This window comes from Oncorhynchus gorbuscha, linkage group LG01 (genome assembly GCF_021184085.1).
Source record: "Oncorhynchus gorbuscha isolate QuinsamMale2020 ecotype Even-year linkage group LG01, OgorEven_v1.0, whole genome shotgun sequence".
Taxonomy (NCBI): domain Eukaryota; kingdom Metazoa; phylum Chordata; class Actinopteri; order Salmoniformes; family Salmonidae; genus Oncorhynchus; species Oncorhynchus gorbuscha.
In genome coordinates, this window is record NC_060173.1 from 83256316 (window position 1) to 83275719 (window position 19404).

At 43.6% G+C, this 19404-nt stretch overlaps 1 protein-coding gene across 1 annotated transcript in view; it reads right to left on the reverse strand.

Moving 5' to 3' along the window:
* The window catches only part of LOC124043776 (anion exchange protein 3-like), a 94716-nt gene that overhangs the window by 70299 nt on the left and 5013 nt on the right, over positions 1-19404 (reverse strand). Inside the window, exon 2 of the mRNA XM_046362725.1 lies at positions 13426-13628. Coding sequence (XP_046218681.1) covers positions 13426-13479 — 54 coding nt within the window. The 5' untranslated portion in view covers positions 13480-13628. The remainder of the gene's footprint in view (positions 1-13425; positions 13629-19404) is intronic.

The following is a 19404-nucleotide window of genomic DNA, read 5'->3' on the forward strand; positions in this document are numbered from 1 at the left end:
GGGAGGTTCCTTCCAGTGTGGACTCTTTGATTGCTCTCGCCATCCGCATAGAACGACGGGTAGATCTTCGTCACCAAGCTCGTGGAAGAGAGCTCGCGTCAACGGTGTTTCCCTGCTCCGCATCGCAACCATCTCCCTCTTCTGGCTCAGAGACTGAGCCCATGCAGCTGGGAGGTATTCGCATCTCGACCAAGGAGAGGGAACGGAGGATCACCAACCGCCTGTGCCTCTATTGCGGATTTGATGGACATTTTGTCAATTCATGTCCAGTAAAGGCCAGAGCTCATCAGTAAGCGGAGGGCTACTGGTGAGCGCTACTACTCAGGTCTCTTCATCTAGATCCTGTACTACTATGTCGGTCCATCTACGCTGGACCGGTTCGGGTGCTACATGCAGTGCCTTGATTGACTCTGGGGCTGAGGGTTGTTTCATGGACGAAGCATGGGCTCGGAAACATGACATTCCTTTCAGACAGTTAGACAAGCCTACGCCCATGTTTGCCTTAGATGGTAGTCATCTTCCCAGTATCAGATTTGAGACACTACCTTTAACTCTCACAGTATCTGGTAACCACAGTGAGACTATTTCTTTTTTGATTTTTCGTTCACCTTTTACACCTGTTGTTTTGAGTCATCCCTGGCTAGTATGTCATAATCCTTCTATTAATTGGTCTAGTAATTCTATTCTATCCTGGAACGTTTCTTGTCATGTGAAGTGTTTAACGTCTGCCATCCCTCCCATTTCTTCTGTCCCCACTTCTCAGGAGGAACCTGGCGATTTGACAGGAGTGCCGGAGGAATATCATGATCTGCGCACGGTCTTCAGTCGGTCCCGAGCCAACTCCCTTCCTCCTCACCGGTCGTATGATTGTAGTATTGATCTCCTTCCGGGGACCACTCCTCCTCGGGGTAGACTATACTCTCTGTCGGCTCCCGAACGTAAGGCTCTCGAGGATTATTTATCTGTGTCTCTTGACGCCGGTACCATAGTGCCTTCTTCCTCTCCGGCCGGGGCGGGGTTCTTTTTGTTAAGAAGAAGGACGGTACTCTGCGCCCCTGCGTGGATTATCGAGGGCTGAATGACATAACGGTTAAGAATCGTTATCCGCTTCCCCTTATGTCATCAGCCTTCGAGATTCTGCAGGGAGCCAGGTGCTTTACTAAGTTGGACCTTCGTAACGCTTACCATCTCGTGCGCATCAGAGAGGGGGACGAGTGGAAAACGGCGTTTAACACTCCGTTAGGGCATTTTGAGTACCGGGTTCTGCCGTTTGGTCTCGCCAATGCGCCAGCTGTTTTTCAGGCATTAGTTAATGATGTTCTGAGAGACATGCTGAACATCTTTGTTTTTGTCTATCTTGACGATATCCTGATTTTTTCACCGTCACTCGAGATTCATGTTCAGCACGTTCGACGTGTTCTACAGCGCCTTTTAGAGAATTGTCTCTACGTGAAGGCTGAGAAGTGCTCTTTTCATGTCTCCTCCGTTACTTTTCTCGGTTCCGTTATTTCCTCTGAAGGCATTCAGATGGATTCCGCTAAGGTCCAAGCTGTCAGTGATTGGCCTGTTCCAAGGTCACGTGTCGAGTTGCAGCGCTTTTTAGGTTTCGCTAATTTCTATCGGCGTTTCATTCGTAATTTCGGTCAAGTTGCTGCCCCTCTCACAGCTCTTACTTCTGTCAAGACGTGTTTTAAGTGGTCCGGTTCCGCCCAGGGAGCTTTTGATCTTCTAAAAGAACGTTTTACGTCCGCTCCTATCCTTGTTACTCCTGACGTCACTAGACAATTCATTGTCGAGGTTGACGCTTCAGAGGTAGGCGTGGGAGCCATTCTATCCCAGCGCTTCCAGTCTGACGATAAGGTTCATCCTTGCGCTTATTTTTCTCATCGCCTGTCGCCATCTGAACGCAACTATGATGTGGGTAACCGCGAACTGCTCGCCATCCGCTTAGCCCTAGGCGAATGGCGACAGTGGTTGGAGGGGGCGACCGTTCCTTTGTCGTTTGGACAGACCATAAGAACCTTGAGTACATCCGTTCTGCCAAACGACTTAATGCCCGTCAAGCTCGTTGGGCGTTGTTTTTCGCTCGTTTCGAGTTTGTGATTTCTTACCGTCCGGGTAGCAAAAACACCAAGCCTGATGCCTTATCCCGTCTGTTTAGTTCTTCTGTGGCTTCTACTGATCCCGAGGGATTCTTCCTTATGGGCGTGTTGTCGGGTTGACAGTCTGGGGAATTGAAAGACAGGTTAAGCAAGCACTCACGCACACTGCGTCGCGCGCGCTTGTCCTAGTAACCTCCTTTTCGTTCCTGTTTCCACTCGTCTGGCTGTTCTTCAGTGGGCTCACTCTGCCAAGTTAGCTGGTCATCCCGGTGTTCGAGGCACTCTTGCGTCTATTCGCCAGCGCTTTTGGTGGCCGACTCAGGAGCGTGACACGCGCCGTTTCATGGCTGCTTGTTCGGACTGCGCGCAGACTAAGTCGGGTAACTCTCCTCCTGCCGGTCGTCTCAGACCGCTCCCCATTCCTTCTCGACCATGGTCTCACATCGCCCTAGACTTCATTACCGGTCTGCCTTTGTCTGCGGGGAAGACTGTGATTCTTACGGTTGTCGATAGGTTCTCTAAGGCGGCACATTTCATTCCCCTCGCTAAACTTCCTTCCGCTAAGGAGACGGCACAAATCATCATCGAGAATGTGTTCAGAATTCATGGCCTCCCGTTAGACACCGTTTCAGACAGAGGCCCGCAATTCACGTCACAGTTTTGGAGGGAGTTCTGTCGTTTGATTGGTGCGTCCGTCAGTCTCTCTTCCGGGTTTCATCCCCAGTCTAACGGTCAAGCAGAGAGGGCCAATCAGACGATTGGTCGCATACTACGCAGCCTTTCTTTCAGAAACCCTGCGTCTTGGGCAGAACAGCTCCCCTGGGCAGAATACGCTCACAACTCGCTTCCTTCGTCTGCTACCGGGTTATCTCCGTTTCAGAGTAGTCTGGGTTACCAGCCTCCTCTGTTCTCATCCCAGCTTGCCGAGTCCAGCGTTCCCTCCGCTCAAGCGTTTGTCCAACGTTGTGAGCGCACCTGGAGGAGGGTGAGGTCTGCACTTTGCCGTTACAGGGCACAGACTGTGAGAGCCGCCAATAAACGCAGGATTAAGAGTCCAAGGTATTGTTGCGGCCAGAGAGTGTGGCTTTCCACTCGCAACCTTCCTCTTACGACAGCTTCTCGTAAGTTGACTCCGCGGTTCATTGGTCCGTTCCGTGTCTCCCAGGTCGTCAATCCTGTCGCTGTGCGACTGCTTCTTCCGCGACATCTTCGTCGCGTCCATCCTGTCTTCCATGTCTCCTGTGTCAAGCCCTTTCTTCGCACCCCGTTCGTCTTCCCTCCCCCCTCGCGTCCTTGTCGAGAGCGCACCTATTTACAAGGTACGTAGGATCATGGACATGCGTTCTCGGGGACGGGGTCACCAATACTTAGTGGATTGGGAGGGTTACGGTCCTGAGGAGAGGAGTTGGGTTCCGTCTCGGGACGTGCTGGACCGTTCACTTATTGATGATTTCCTCCGTTGCCGCCAGGATTCCTCCTCGAGTGCGCCAGGAGGCGCTCGGTGAGTGGGGGGTACTGTCATGTTTTGTCTTAGATTGTCTTGTCATTTTGCTTTTCCCTCTGTTCATTTTCCCCCTGCTGGTCTTTTTAGGTTCGTTCCCCTTTTTCTCTCTCCCTTCCTCTCTCTCTTCTCTCTATCGTTCCGTTCCTGCTCCCAGCTGTTCCTATTCCCCTAATCAATCATTTAGTCTTCCCACACCTGTTCCCTATCCTTTTCCCTGATTAGAGTCCCTATTTCTCCCCTTGTTTTCCGTTTCTGCCCTGTCGGATCCTTGTCTATTGTTCACCGTGCTGTGTCTGTGTATCGCCCTGTCGTGTCGTGTTTCCCTCAGATGCTGCGTGGTGAGCAGGTGTCTGAGTCTGCTACGTTCAAGTGCCTTCCCGAGGCAACCTGCAGTTCTTGATCGAGTCTCCAGTCTGTTCTCGTCATTACGAGTGGAATTATGCCTTATGATTATAGATTTACTTTACTGGATTAAAGACTCTGTTTTCGCCAAGTCGCTTTTGGGTCCTCATTCACCTGCATAACAAATACAAATACAGCAACGAGATGCTGTTTTTGAGTGTGTTCATGTTTAAGATTTTACTCAGCACTGTCAACACCTTTTATGAAATACTTTTATAAGCCATAACAGGTGCATTCTTCCTACTTCCACTCGCACTACAACCAGCACTGCAAGCTGTAATTAATGAGTAGGAATGTGTTTTGACTTGCTTTGTTATTAATGGCTCTTTTTTTAATATTGAGGAATATTTCACTTTCTCTTTTCATTGGAGTAACAACATGAATTTGTGCATGAGGCATGAGTTTCTCTATCAGCTGGAAGACAGTGTCCCTTTTTGGTCAGTATCAGCAGATAAAAGGGAGAGCGGAGGGACGTTGAGAGGCGGACCCTCAGTCTGCTGCTCTCTCCCTCCACTGAGACTAACCATCAGATGCAGGCTCCAGCAGCCCAGTAAAACTACAATAAAAAGCTAATTATTTAAATGTAAGCTCACTCAGCTGTGCCTCACAAGTAATACAACAACTGATCTATTATCGGTGTTATTATTTGGCATACTTCAAATATAGAAATTGTCCAAACAACAATGCATTGGCAGGGCAATTCAAGCAAAGCCAATATGCTGTGACGTATTGGGCGTATAGCACAAACTTCATTGCTACAGTACAGTTTTTAATAGATTAATGTTGCATATACATACGTTTTTTAAGGTATGTAACAAAAAGAATCTGTGTAGTAGATATTGGCTTGCATTTTGAGAGAGTGATCTTGCCTCAGAAAAGGTTGGTGACCACTGAGCTAGGCCATGCTGGTCAGACCAGCTCCACCAGCATCTGACCAGCGCTGACCAACATAGACCAGAACGAACCAGCTTGAAATGTATGCTGGTCTATGCTGTTTTTTACAGCAGGCTATTCCTAGATAGATCTTTTGTGACTGCTGCAAAATGTCAAAGTGAAAAAACAAACTAATGACTGGTTTTTGTCATGAGAAGAGGCGGGTTTAGTATTTAAACTACGTCATACTGCCCAGAGAGAGAGGGAAAAGGAGCCAAGAGAAAGAGTGTGAGAGAGAGAGATGACTGCTCAGAAAGAGAGAGAAATGACAAAAAAGGATTTAGAAAGAGAAATGCAGAGGTGAAATGGCATTATTGTTTATAGCAGATGTGTCTATGAAAAGGCACATATTCAATTCACTCTCTCACAGCCAATCAAAGGAGATGTGGCACTGACAGGGAGAGGCTATGCTCTCGATGCTAGCTGATAGATGAACGAAGAGACAAAGCCTTCGATAGCCAGCCTAGTGTGCATGGGAAATGCCACACACACACACACACATGCTCGGGCAGGATTCAACATGAGTGTGATTCTGTAAGCTTCAAATTAAATGCTGTCACAAACACTGTTGCACACACTGTAATACAGCAAGTGTATCTATCTCTACATGCAAACACATCTAAATACAGTACATCCACAGTATAATCTACAGGGGCCATACAAGTGTAAGGATACATAGCATGAGTGCCTCACCCTGCAGCTAAGCAGCTCAGTGGATGGCTTCACTGGCAGTTTGTTACCTCTGATCTCTCAGCAGTGATAACAGCTGACGGCAGCAACATCTGCCCTTATTTCCCACCCATCTATCTGTCAACTTGTTCTACCTGGGAAGTGGCACATACCATCGAGCATACAGTGCATTATCCTTAAGAGGTTCTGTCAGGGCCAGAGGCTAGAGGTTAATTCTGATGCAGCATGACGGATACTGACTGGAGAGCTTAAGATCTTAACCTTTGATCTCCAGAAGGCAAGCCAGTAGACTAGTATTTACCCACAGTATTTTCCCGCTTGCTTACCTTCAAGGCCCACTGTGATATTTATAGATCAGTTAAACTTAATACACATATGTATTTCATTTTTTAATGAAGGAGTGTCCCAGTTAGTACATTTGGTTCCTTGAAAGTTGTGGGACTGTACATTTTCGGATTCCCATTGGTTCTAGGAATGAAGCCATACGTTTCCTGACTGGAAAAAGTATTTTAAAATGTTCTGAGAATGGAAGTGAACATTTAGCCTGTTCTGGAAATGTACATTTTTAGGTTGCAGGGAGGGTCTGAGAAAAAAATGAGGAAATTCTAGGTTATTTTAAGGATGTTAAATAACATTCTGAGAACATTTTCTTAACATTGTGATTATTTGGAGGTTTATGAATAATAACTTCCTTAAAACCTTTACTTAATGTTTCAAAGAGATGTTTAATAACACTGCTACTTTAGTTTGGGTTAACTGTTTTGAACTCCAAACACAGATAGGACACATGGAAATGAATTTGCTTTGGCATTACTCATGCAAACATAATTTTTAACTGTGCCATGTTTTTTTTAACATAAAAACATTTTCTATTCAAACAGACCATATTTTAAAGGAAACAAGAACTCATTAAGATCATGTGTGGCCAATTAGTGGGCGCAGCCAGCACACGCGAACCCACTTAACAAGATAGAAGATAGAGATCTGTTGACGCTGAGAACAGAACGTATCGGTCATTAACCTGTTACTCCTACCCCCTACTTTTTCGAACATTCTGTTAAAAATCGCGCAACATTTCAGCTCCCTGTTACTCAGGCCAGGAATATAGTATATGCATATGATGTATGTGTGGATAGAAAACACTCAGACATTTATAAAACTGGTTAAATCACCCCTGTGACTATAACAGAATGTGCGTTTCATCGAAAAGTGCAGGAAAATATGATCACTGAAAGTGGAAAAATATATCCATCCGCCGCATCAACCCATTGTTATGGGTGAACGACATTAAATAGGGCTGAGGTTGCAGTACCTACAGCTTCCACACGATGTCAACAGTCTTGTCATTTGCCAATTCTTTGTTTCTTGGTCAAACGAACAAGAGACAGGCTTTTTCTTCAGGTCTCCGACCGGATATTTTGGTTGAGAAATATACGGACATTATTTCCAGACGGACCCCTATAGAAAACACTTCGTCTCGTGATTAATTTGATCGCTTATTAACGTTTACTAATACCTAAAGTTGCATTACAAAAGTATTTCGAAGTGTTTTGTGAAAGTTTATCGTCGACTTTTTTAGTTTAAAAAAATGACGTTACGTTATAAGACGCTATTTTTTTCGTTTATCACACAGTCTTCATAGATCGATATCTAGGCTATATATGGACCGATTTAATCGAAAAAAAGACCCAATAGTGATTATGGGACATCTAGGAGTGCCAACAAAGAAGATGGTCAAAGGTAATGAATGTTTTATATTTTATTTGTGCGGTTTGTGTAGCGCCGACTATGCTAATTATTTTGTTTACGTCCCCTGCGGGTCTTTTGGGGTGTTACATACTATCAGATAATAGCTTCTCATGCTTTCGCCGAAAAGCATTTTAAAAATCTGACTTGTTGCCTGGATTCACAACGAGTGTAGCTTTAATTCAATACCCTGCATGTGTATTTTAATGAACTTTTGAGTTTTAACTAATACTATTAGCATTTAGCATAGCGCATTTGCATTTCCAGAGCTCTAGATGGGACGCCTGCGTGCCAGGTAGGAGCAAGAGGTTAAATAATATTCTTAGAACATTCTTTGAACATTACTAACATTTGCGTGTGGTTTTAATGGAAGGTTTCTTAATTTTATAGAACCGGGAGGAAACCAGTAGAAACATTTATGCTGAAGTACTGCGATTCCCACAGAAGAATGTTGTTTTTAACGACCTCGTAACTATTTCAGAGCATTTCCAAAATGTCAATAAAATGTAACCATGTTTGAACTTTTAGGAAACATTCTGTTAAAGTCCATATTGGATTTCAATATATGGCAAATAGAAATCAAATCAAACTTTATTTGTAACATGCGCCCAATTACAACGAGCGTATACCTTACTGAAAAATGCTTACTTACAAGCCCTTAAAGTACATTTGGTTCCTTGAAAGTTGTGGGAATCTTTTAAGCCCTTGGTTCTCTCCAGACCTGACTGCACTCGACCAGAACAAAAACATCCTGTGGCGTTCTGAATTAGCATCGAACAGCCCCCGTGATATGCAACTTTTCAGGGAAGTTAGGAACAAATATAGACAAGCTAAGGCTAGCTTTTTCAAACAGAAATTTACATCCTGTAGCACAAACTCAAAAAAGTTCTGAGACACTGTAAAATCCATGGAGAATAAGAGCACCTCCACCCAGCTGCCCACTGCACTGAGGCTAGGGAACACTGTTACCACCAAAAAATCCACTATAATTGAGAATTTCAACAAGCATTTTTCTACGGCTGGGCATGCTTTCCAACTGGCTACCCCTACCCCGGTCATCAGCCCTGCGCTCCCAACAGCAACTCGCCCAAACCTCCCCACTTCTCCTTCACCCAAATACACAAATAGCTGATATTCTGAAAGAGCTGCAAAATCTGGACCCCTACAAATCAGCCGGTCTAGACAATCTTAACCCTCTCTTTATAAAATGATCGGTGAAATTGTTGCAACCCCTATTACTAGCCTGTTCAACCTCTATTTCGTATCGTCTGAGATTCTCATAGATTGGAGAGCTGCCGCGGTCATGCTCCTCTTCAAAGGGGAGACACTCTAGACCCAAACTGCTACGGATATATATCTATTCTACACTGTCTTCTAAGGTCTTCGAAAGCCAAGATAACAAACAGATTACCAACCATTTCGAATCCCACCGTACCTTCTCCACTATGCAATCTGGTATCAGAGCTGGTCATGGGTGCACCTCCGCCACGCTCAAGGTCCTAAACGATATCATAACCGCCATCAATAAGAGACATTACTGTGCAGCCGTATGCATCGATCTGGCAAAGGCTGTTGACTCTGTCAATCACAACATTCTTATTGGCAGACTCAACAGCCTTGGTTTATCAAATGATTTCCTCACCTGGTTCACCAACTACTTCTCTGATAGAGTTCAGTATGTCAAATCGGAGGGCCTATTGTCCGGACCTCTGGCAGTCTCTATGGGGGTCCCACAGGGTTCAATTCTCGGGCCGACTCTCTTCTCTGTATACATCAATGTCACTCTTGCTGCTGGTGATTCTTTAATCCATCTCTACGCAGACGACACCATTCTGTATACCTCTGGCACTTCTTTGGATACTGTGTTAACTAACCTCCAGATGAGCCATACAATGCCATACAACTCTCCTTCCGTGGCCTCCAACTGCTCTTAAATGCATGTAAAACTAAATGCATACTCTTCAACCAATCACTGCAAATACCTGGTTGGCTGGTTAGACTGTAAACTCTCCTTCCAGACTCACATTAAACATCTCCAATCCAATTTCGCAACAAAGCATCCTTCACTCATGCTGCCAAACATACCCTCATAAAACTGACCATCCTACCAATCCTCGACTTCGGCGATGCCATTTACAAAATAGCATCCAACACTCTACCCAACAAATTGGATTTAGTCTACCACAGTGCCATCCGTTTTGTCACCAAAGCCCCATATACTACCCACCACTGTGACCTGTACACTCTCGTTGGCTGGCCCTCGATTCATACTCATTGCAAAACCCACTGGCTCCAGGTCATCTACAAGTCTCTGCGAGGTAAAGCCCTGCCTTACCTCAGCTCACTGGTCACCATAGCAGCACCCACCCATAGCATGCACTCCAGCAGGTATATCTCACTGGTCACCCCCAAAGCCAATTCTTCCCTCAGCCACCTCTCCTTCCAGTTCTCTGCTGCCAATGACTGGAACAAACTGCAAAAATCAATAAAGCTGGAGATTCTTACCTCCCTCACTAGATTTAAGCACCCGCTGTCAGATCAGCTCACAGCTCATCTGTAAATAGCCCATCCAATCTACCTCATCCCCATACTGTATTTATCTATGTATCTTGCTCCTTTGCACCCCAGTATCTCTACTTGCACATTCATCTTCTGCACATTCTACCATTCCAGTGTTTAAATGCTATATTGTACTTCGCCACCATGGCCTATTTATTGCCTTTACCGCTCTTATCCTACCTCATTTGCATATGCTGTACATAGACTTTTCTACTGTATTATTGATTGTATGTTTGTTTATTCCATGTGTAACTCTGTGTTGTTGTATGTGTCGAACTGCTTTGCTTTATCTTGGCCAGGTCGCAGTTGCAAATGAGAACTTGTTCTCAACTAGCCTACCTGGTTAAATAAAGGTCAAATAAAAATAAATAAAATAAAGTGACTATGTATTGATAATAAACACAGAGCTGCAGCAGTGTAATAGGGGGAAAATGCAAATAGCCTGGGTAGCCATTTGATTAGATGTTCAGGAGTCTTATGGATTGGGGGTAGAAGCTGTTTTGCAGCCTCTTGGACATAGACTTCCGGAAGTGCCCCAGTACCGCTTGCCGTGTGGTAGCAAAGAGAACAATCTATGACTAGGCTGGCTGGAGTCTTTGACAATTTTTAGGGTCTTCCTCTGATTTCTCCTACTCAAATAATCTTCTTGGAAAAAATGAACATTTGCTATCTAACTGAGAGTCTCCTCATTGAAAACATCCGAAGTTCTTCAAAGGTAAATTATTTTATTTGAATGATTTTCTTGTTTTTGTGAAAATGTTGCCTGCTGAATGCTAGGCTTAATGCTATGCTAGCTATCAATACTCTTACACAAATGCTTGTGTAGCTATGGTTGAAAAGCATATTTTGAAAATCTGAGATGACAGTGTTGTTAACAAAAGGCTAAGCTTGTGAGTGAATATATTTAAATAAATTCCCTAGAATTTCTAAGCAAACAGCTGGAGGCAGGGCTTTCTCCTATAGAGCTCCATTTTTATGGAACGGTCTGCCTACCCATGTCAGAGACGCAAACTCGGTCTCAACCTTTAAGTCTTTACTGAAGACTCATCTCTTCAGTGGGTCATATGATTGAGTTTAGTCTGGCCCAGGAGTGGGAAGGTGAACGGAAAGGCTCTGGAGCAACGAACCGCCCTTGTTGTCTCTGTCTGGCCAGTTCCCCTCTTTCCACTGGGATTCTCTGCCTCTAACCCTATTACAGGGGCTGAGTCACTGGCTTACTGGGGCTCTCTCATGCCGTCCCTGCAGCGGGTGCGTCACCTGAGTGGGTTGTTTCACTGTTGTGGTCATCCTGTCTGGGTTGGCGCCACCCCCCTTGGGTTGTACCGTGGCGGAGATCTTTGTGGGCTATACTCAGCCTTGTCTCAGGATGGTAAGTTGGTGGTTGAAGATATCCCTCTAGTGGTGTGGGGGCTGTGCTTTGGCAAAGTGGGTGGGGTTATATCCTTCCTGTTTGGCCCTGTCCGGGGGTGTCCTCGGATGGGGCCACAGTGTCTCCTGACCCCTCCTGTCTCAGCCTCCTGTATTTATGCTGCAGTAGTTTGTGTCGGGGGGCTAGGGTCAGTTTGTTATATCTGGAGTACTTCTCCTGTCCTATTCGGTGTCCTGTGTGAATCTAAGTGTGCGTTCTCTAATTCTCTCCTTCTTTCTTTCTCTCTCTCGGAGGACCTGAGCCCTAGGACCATGCCTCATGACTACCTGACATGATGACTCCTTGCTGTCCCCAGTCCACCTGGCCATGCTGCTGCTCCAGTTTCAACTGACCTGACCATGCTGGTCATTTATGAACATTTGAACATCTTCGCCATGTTCTGTTATAATCTCCACCCGGCACAGCCAGAAGAGCACTGGCCACCTCACATATGCTCTCTCTAATTCTCTCTTTCTTTCTCTCTCTCGGAGGACCTGAGCCCTAGGACCATGCCCCAGGACTACCTGACATGATGACTCCTTGCTGTCCCCAGTCCACCTGACTGTGCTGCTGCTCCAGTTTCAACTGTTCTGCCTTGTTATTATTCGACCATGCTGGTCATTTATGAACATTTGAACATCTTGGCCATGTTCTGTTATAATCTCCACCCGGCACAGCCAGAAGAGGACTGGCCACCCCACATAGCCTGGTTCCTCTCTAGGTTTCTTCCTAGGTTTTGGCCTTTCTAGGGAGTTTTTCCTAGCCACCGTGCTTCTACACCTGCATTGCTTGCTGTTTGGGGTTTTAGGCTGGGTTTCTGTACAGCACTTTGAGATATCAGCTGATGTACGAAGGGCTATATAAATCAAATTTGATTTGATTTCTTTCATTTCATTTGCGATTTTCATGAATAGTTAACGTTGCGTTATGGTAATGAGCTTGAGGCTATAAGTACGCTCCCGGATACGGGATTGCTCGACGCTAGAGGTTAAGCACCTTTGTACCGCAATCTTTAAGTCATACCACAGATTCTGAATTGGATTGAGGTCTGGGCTTTGACTAGGCCATTCCAAGACATTTAAATGTTTCCCCTTAAACCACTCGAGTGTTGCTTTAACAGTATGCTTAGGGTCATTGTCCTGCTGGAAGGTGAACCTCCGCACCAGTCTCAAATCTCTGGAAGACAAACAGGTTTCCCTCAAGAATGTCCCTGTATTTAGTGCCATCCATCATTCCTTCAATTCCCTGCCGATGAAAAACATCCCAACAGCATGATGCTGCCAAAACCATGCTTCACTGTGGGAATGCTGTTCTCGAGCTGATGAGACGTGTTGGGATTGTGCCACACATAGCATTTTCCTTAATGACAAAAAACTACATTTTAGTCTCATCTGACCAGAGTACCTTCTTCCATATGTTTGGTGAGTCTCCCACATGCCGTTTGGCGAACACCAAACGTGTTTGCTTATTTTTGTCTTTAAGCAATGGCTTTTTTCTGGCCACTCTTCTGTAAAACCCAGCTCTGTGGAGTGTACACCTTAAAGTGGTCCTATGGACAGATACTCCCAGCTCTGCTGTGGAGCTTTGCAGCTCCTTCAGGGTTATCATTGGTCTCTTTGTTGCCTCTCTGATTAATGCCCTTGCCTGGTCCATGAGTTTTGGTGGACAGCCATCTCTTGGCAGGTTTGTTGTGGTGCCATATTCTTTCCATTTTTTAAATAATGGATTTAATGGTCCTCCGTGGGATGTTCAAAGTTTCAGATATTTTTTTAGAACTCAACCCTGATCTGTACTTCTCCACAACTTTTCCGTATAAAAAGAAATCCATTTTAAAATGTTATTTTTTACATTTCACTTCACCAATTTGACTCATTTGTGTATGTCCATTACATGAAATAGAATAAAAATCAATTTCAATTACAGGTCGTAATGCAACAAAATAGGAAAAACGCCAAGAGGGATATATACTTTTGCAAGGCACTGTACATATTATATGGGTAACATATATTGAGCTGCAGAAGTAATGTCCTCCTGAAGGAAAATAAACATCATAGATAAATAAATAAATCGATCAATCTTACCTGATGCAGGTTGATCAACACATCCTTCTCAGGGGCATGGCCTCCTGCAGCCATGGGGTACGGGGTCCGGCGGAGTAGGAGTGGGGGGCTATGTGTGGTTAGGGAGGGAGGCGGGTGGAGGTGGGAGGAGAGTAGCTAGAGCTTGGGGATCAGCCCTTCTCTTTCACAGTGGGGGTTTCAGGAAGCCTGTGGAGTGGCATAACCTGTATAGGCAAGAGAGAGAAGTACAGGGGGACAGTGAAGTGAGAAGGGAACCTAGTTTTGCCTGTTAACAGTCACACTGACAGACACACATATACAAACCCCAACCCTAGCTTCAGTTGCAGACCTAACCCTAACCCCAGTCACAACCCTAACCCTGACCCTAGCTCTAGCTGCAACCCTAACCTTAGCTCCAGACGCAACCCTAACACCGATCCTGCCACAACCCTAACCCTAGCTCCTGCCGCTACCCGAAGGAGTTGGCACATACAGTATATGATATCAGTTAAAGCTAAGTAGGAGAACAACATTGACAGTTCTTTACTCTGCTATTCTATTCCACAGAATGAATAGACATCGTATACACAGAATAACCAAACACACAGACTGCAGAAATACAGCAGGTCAGGCCCTCTCAGAATAGTGGTCAGTACAAGCATCTGCTTCTGATTATCCCAATCCAGTTCCCCTCCATGCCATCACTCCTGATTAATTACAGTGGCATCCTGCCATCCCCAAAGGCATGCCCAACACCAACTGTCTCTCTATCCTCCCTTTCCTCTGAGACCAATGCCCCTGACCACCTGTCTATATGTCTACTCTCTCATATGCCCAACAAACAATCTCAGTGCCATCATGCTTGTCAGTGCAACTTTAGGTAAGGCCATTGGCCATGTGAATTTTGCAGCCCTCTCAACCTGAAAGGATGGCACGACGATTAATGCCTCTACAGCCTTGGCCCTTTAGGAATGTGCCTACTGACAGTCCTCTCTTATCACTGGTTGATAAATAGAGATACCAGGCTTTGGTGTCCTTTTAACTGTTGCAATGTTCTTTGGTGTCCCTAACATGTACTGTTTACAAGGTAGCTACAAATAGTGTAACTACACAATTCATAAATTGTGCGATTTTGTTTATCACAATTTATTAGATTGTGTCTAATCACACATTATAAATTGATGCACATGTAATTCAAAAACAAATGGAAAGAGCAATAGGAGTGGCGGAAACCCACTCTCATTGTGGTATTGACACGGCACAGAGTGGCATTACAAACGCAGCAGATTAAAATAACTGGCTGCAACTGTTTGACCTTATAAACAATACTTTACAGAAACAAAAGCTCTGTGACAGGAGCATGTTGTTTCTACTAATACACACAAGAACAATAGAGGTTGATTAAAGTAAACGTATCAATCCACAGCTACAAATGACTGTTGGAACTATACAACCATCACAACCAGATGTAAACAGATAACCCATGGAGAACCCATGGAGATTTTAACATTGTTATTGGCGGCAGACTAGCTAATAGGCTTGCAAAGGAATTGTATATTAATGATAAAAGGATTCATTTAAATGTTCTCTAGATCTTCAATTCAGATCAAAATGTATATTATTATTCATCTCACTCTCTTCTCTGCCCGTTACCTCTGTCAAACCTTCATGTCAGCAGGAGTAACTTGTTTTTGGAGTTCATCACCTGAAGGGGCAGTTTGAAGGACAATGATCTGGGAAGTACTACATTCATTTCGTAAATCTGCAACAGCCGTCTGCCATACTTGACTCAAATATATTGACGCAAGCATGGTCCCTATAGGCCGACTTGCGTCACATGTCTTAGCACGCTGCCAAGGAATCGTCTCGTGCAAGCCCCAAAACAGCTACGATATATAGTTAGCATATTAATAGACAGACATTTATTTTAATGTTTGTTTACGTTATACAATAAACCAAAGTGCAAGTGGAAAACTGCTATCAATGTAACGACGCTTGCCAAGGGCACCTTGGGATCACCTAATAATCCTGACGTTGCCAAAATAGCCGCGGCTGACTGATTTCTGCTTGGGGAGAAGCAACAGGTGTTTCTCATCTGTGTAAACATACCATGAACAGTAGAGCCGTAATTACCCAGGCCAGGGCAGTGGGAGAGAGGGCAAGGGGGCTGAAAACAATCTTTCCCCCCACCAAAGATCCGCCTGCCTGGATGACATCCAGGATCCACACCAAAAAAATCTGGTCCAGACACCTTGTTATGTATTTTTATGCCCAGTGCCAGTCGCGTTCGAGCTGGCTAGGATTAGTCACTCAGAGAATAACTCAATATAACGAACAGTGTCACCAGTGAACAGTATGGTACTTGCTGTTGAGCACTGGAACTGAGGCTCCCCATTGGTTAGAAAAATGCCACATATACTGTATGTGCCACATAAAATGGTGAAAATTCCACAACAGCCTATAAGAGGGCAAGGTGGAACAATTTCCATTGTTCACTATTTGTAGGGTTGTAAAGCTACCGGTAGTGAGTTACCAAAGTTAGAAGAATCTTAGGTAAAATATGGCAATCTATGGTAAGTTTGGTAATTTATACTTTTAAAACTTTATTCATACAAAGCATTCATGTTCTATATCTGTATCCATATTGTCCAGTAGTTTCTAGTGGAAACACCATATTTTTCAAGAGAAAATAGCCTAATTTATGAGAAAAAAAAGCAGCTTAACTCTCCAACTCTTCTAACCATTGATTTTTTCACAACTGCAACCAGTTTGGTGGCAAATATTTACAACAAAGACATATTTCTATATTAGCATAAATAAGTGCTTGTAAAACATTTTATATAGAAATAATATTTCATGCTGAAACCCTCATATTAAACACCTATTGTATTCATTTAGTTGATGGTTCATATTTAGGATAATGTTTTACAGCTTTGTTATTCAAATTTTTATTTTAAAGTCTTATTTAATCTTATTTTTTATATTTTACTTGTGATAAGGCCACAAAGAGGGCCAGAGATATATATCATAGTACCCAAAAAGAACACTACAGTGCCTTGCGAAAGTATTAGGCCCCCTTGAACTTTTGCCATATTTCAGGCTTCAAACATAAAGATATAAAACTGTATTTTTTTGTGAAGAATCAACAACAAGTGCGACACAATCATGAAGTGGAACGACATTTATTGGATATTTCAAACTTTTTTAACAAATCAAAAATTTTACTTTCCGTGCAGCAAACTCTATCCAGAAGTTCAGTGAGGATCTCTGAATGATCCAATGTTGACCTACATGACTAATGATGATAAATACAATCCACCTTTGTGTAATCAAGTCTCCGTATAAATGCACCTGCACTGTGATAGTCTCAGAGGTCCGTTAAAAGCGCAGAGAGCATCATGAAGAACAAGGGGGACCTTCAATGCTGCATAAATGTGTTGGTACCCATGCCCAGATCTGTGCCTCGACACAATCATGTCTCGGAGCTCAACGGACAATTCCTTCAACCTCATGGCTTGGTTTTTGCTCTGACACGCACTGTCAACTGTGGGACCTTATATAGACAGGTGGGTGCCTTTCCAAATCATGTCCAATCAATTTAATTCACCACAAGATGTAGAAACATCTCAAGGATGATCACTGGAAACAGGATGCACCTGAGCTCAATTTCAAGTCTCATAGCAGTGTCTGAATACTTATGTAAATAAGGTATCTGTTATTCTGTTTTTTATGTTAATACATTTGCAAAAATGGTTTTCACTGTCATTTTGGGGTATTGTGTGTAGATTGCTGATGTTGTTTTCTCTACATTTGTACAAATTCAATAAAAATTAAATGTTTAAATGTCTTGAGTCAATAAGTATTCAACCCCTTTGTTATGGCAAGCCTAAAAAGTTCAGGAGTAAAGATTTGCTTAACAAGGCACATAAGTTGCATGGACTCATTCTGTGTGCAATAATAGTGTTTAACATGATTTCTGAATGACTACCTCATCTCGTTACCCCACATATACTATTATTAGTAAGGTCCCTCAGTCCAGCAGTGAGGATGGATCAACAACATTGTAGTTACTCCACAATACTAACCTAATTGACCGAGTGAAAAGAAGGAAGCCTTTAAGGAACACAAATATTCCAAAATATGCATCCTGTTTGCAACAAGGCACTGAAGTAATACTGCAAAAAAGTGGCAAAGCAATTCACATTTTGTCCTGCATAGAAAGTGTTGTGTTTGGGACAAATCAAATACAAAACATTACTGAGCCCAACTCTCCATATGTGACCCGTTTCAGGAAACTAGGCGTGTGTCGCATGTCACTACTTTACAGGAGAGCCATTTGAAAGTAAACTTTTTTGGGGGCAGAAATTATTTCTGGTAATGTGAACTTTCATGTGCTCTAATAACAAATGTGTATTCCATCTGAAAATACAAATAACATTGTTAAATTACGTGCCTAGTTGATTTAGCCATGGAGAAAGTCAGCAACTTTCCCGCTAGCCATGATTGGCTGAGATAATGAGTGGGCTGGAGATGTTGAGAGATTTAGGATCGGTCTGCCATGTAGAACGCTTCTGTCTATAACATCAGCTGCTCAGTATGTGTAGATAATCCTTTCCAACCTGGCTTTTTTGAAAGATATCACGTAGTAGAACTGCAGAAGTGTTGCTCTCCACTTTCTGGAGGACCGAGTTTTGAAATCAGTGGAATTAGAGTATGATAGCTAAGGAGATGAATAAAATTATACCGTTTGATTGCAAATATACAGACAGCGTTGAAAAGAGATTACATCTTCAAACTAAGGCCAACCAAGGCATCCGTGACGGGTAAAATAGTCTAGATCCTAGTCTACATTTTTGTCTAGAAAATAGTCTACATTTTCAGATATTATACGTTTTACATTTTGTCAGAAAGTCATTTTCATTTCAAGTTAAAGTGTACTGTTAGCTAGCTAACATTAGCTGGCTGGTTTGCTAGCTAACATTATGTGTATGATCTGTGTAGTAATATTATTCACATCTCAGTGCCATTTGCATTGCTAGTTATAGCTTAATGTTAGCTAGCTATCAATGAACATGGTTGGTTAGCTACGTGCAGATTCATGCAGAGTAGTAATGTTATGAGTTGGGATTATGGTTCATTGTTTAGCTAGCTAGCTACATGTCCAAACAAAAGACTCCACTATGCAAGTAACCATTTCAATAGAATGTTCATGATTGCACTGCGACAACTGTCGATAGATGTAGCTGGAAGCAGAATAACTGACGAATTTACAAAACCTCAACACCTGTTGAATATGGTCGGTGTCAGTAAAAGTTGGCTAAAAAGCATAGTTAAATTGTTGCCAGCAGCACAATTGCAGTCACCAACGTTCTGGATAACATAAAAACAGCCTAACCAGCTCTACTAGGGCGAGTAAAATGGTCAGAGTGAGTTGTTCTCTCATTTGTGTCTGAAAGTAGCTAGCAAACATTAGCCAGTTAGCTTGGGTGCTTGACTGCTGTTATTAGGTCAGAACGCTCAGATCAACCCTACTCATCGGCCATAGCGTCCAGTATGAGCTCTGAATGCTCCGAGAGCGAAACACTGAATTTACTAAATTGATTTTACGAACGCCCAGAGCCCACTCTGGCTCTCAAGATTAAATTTACAAACACACCTGTAGTATAAAACAGCCTTCAGTCTTGAAATCTTTGGTTGTTTAGTACACAGCCTCACATGTGAATCCTTAAACATGACTAGAATCCATTACACCACTGGATTCTTGCCGAAAGCTCAGGCCCTTTGCATCGGATCATCGCTGCTAGCGAGCTGCTACCGAGTGACTAAAGTGGCTAACGCCCATGTCCCGAAGCTAGCACCAGTTAGCCGCGAACCTGTTTCATCTGTTGCTGTTCACTGGAACCTATGATCACCTGGCTACATAGCTGATACCTGCTGGACTGTTCATTAATCACGCTACTCCATTTTGTTAATTCTGTTTATATGTCAGCCCCAGCCTCG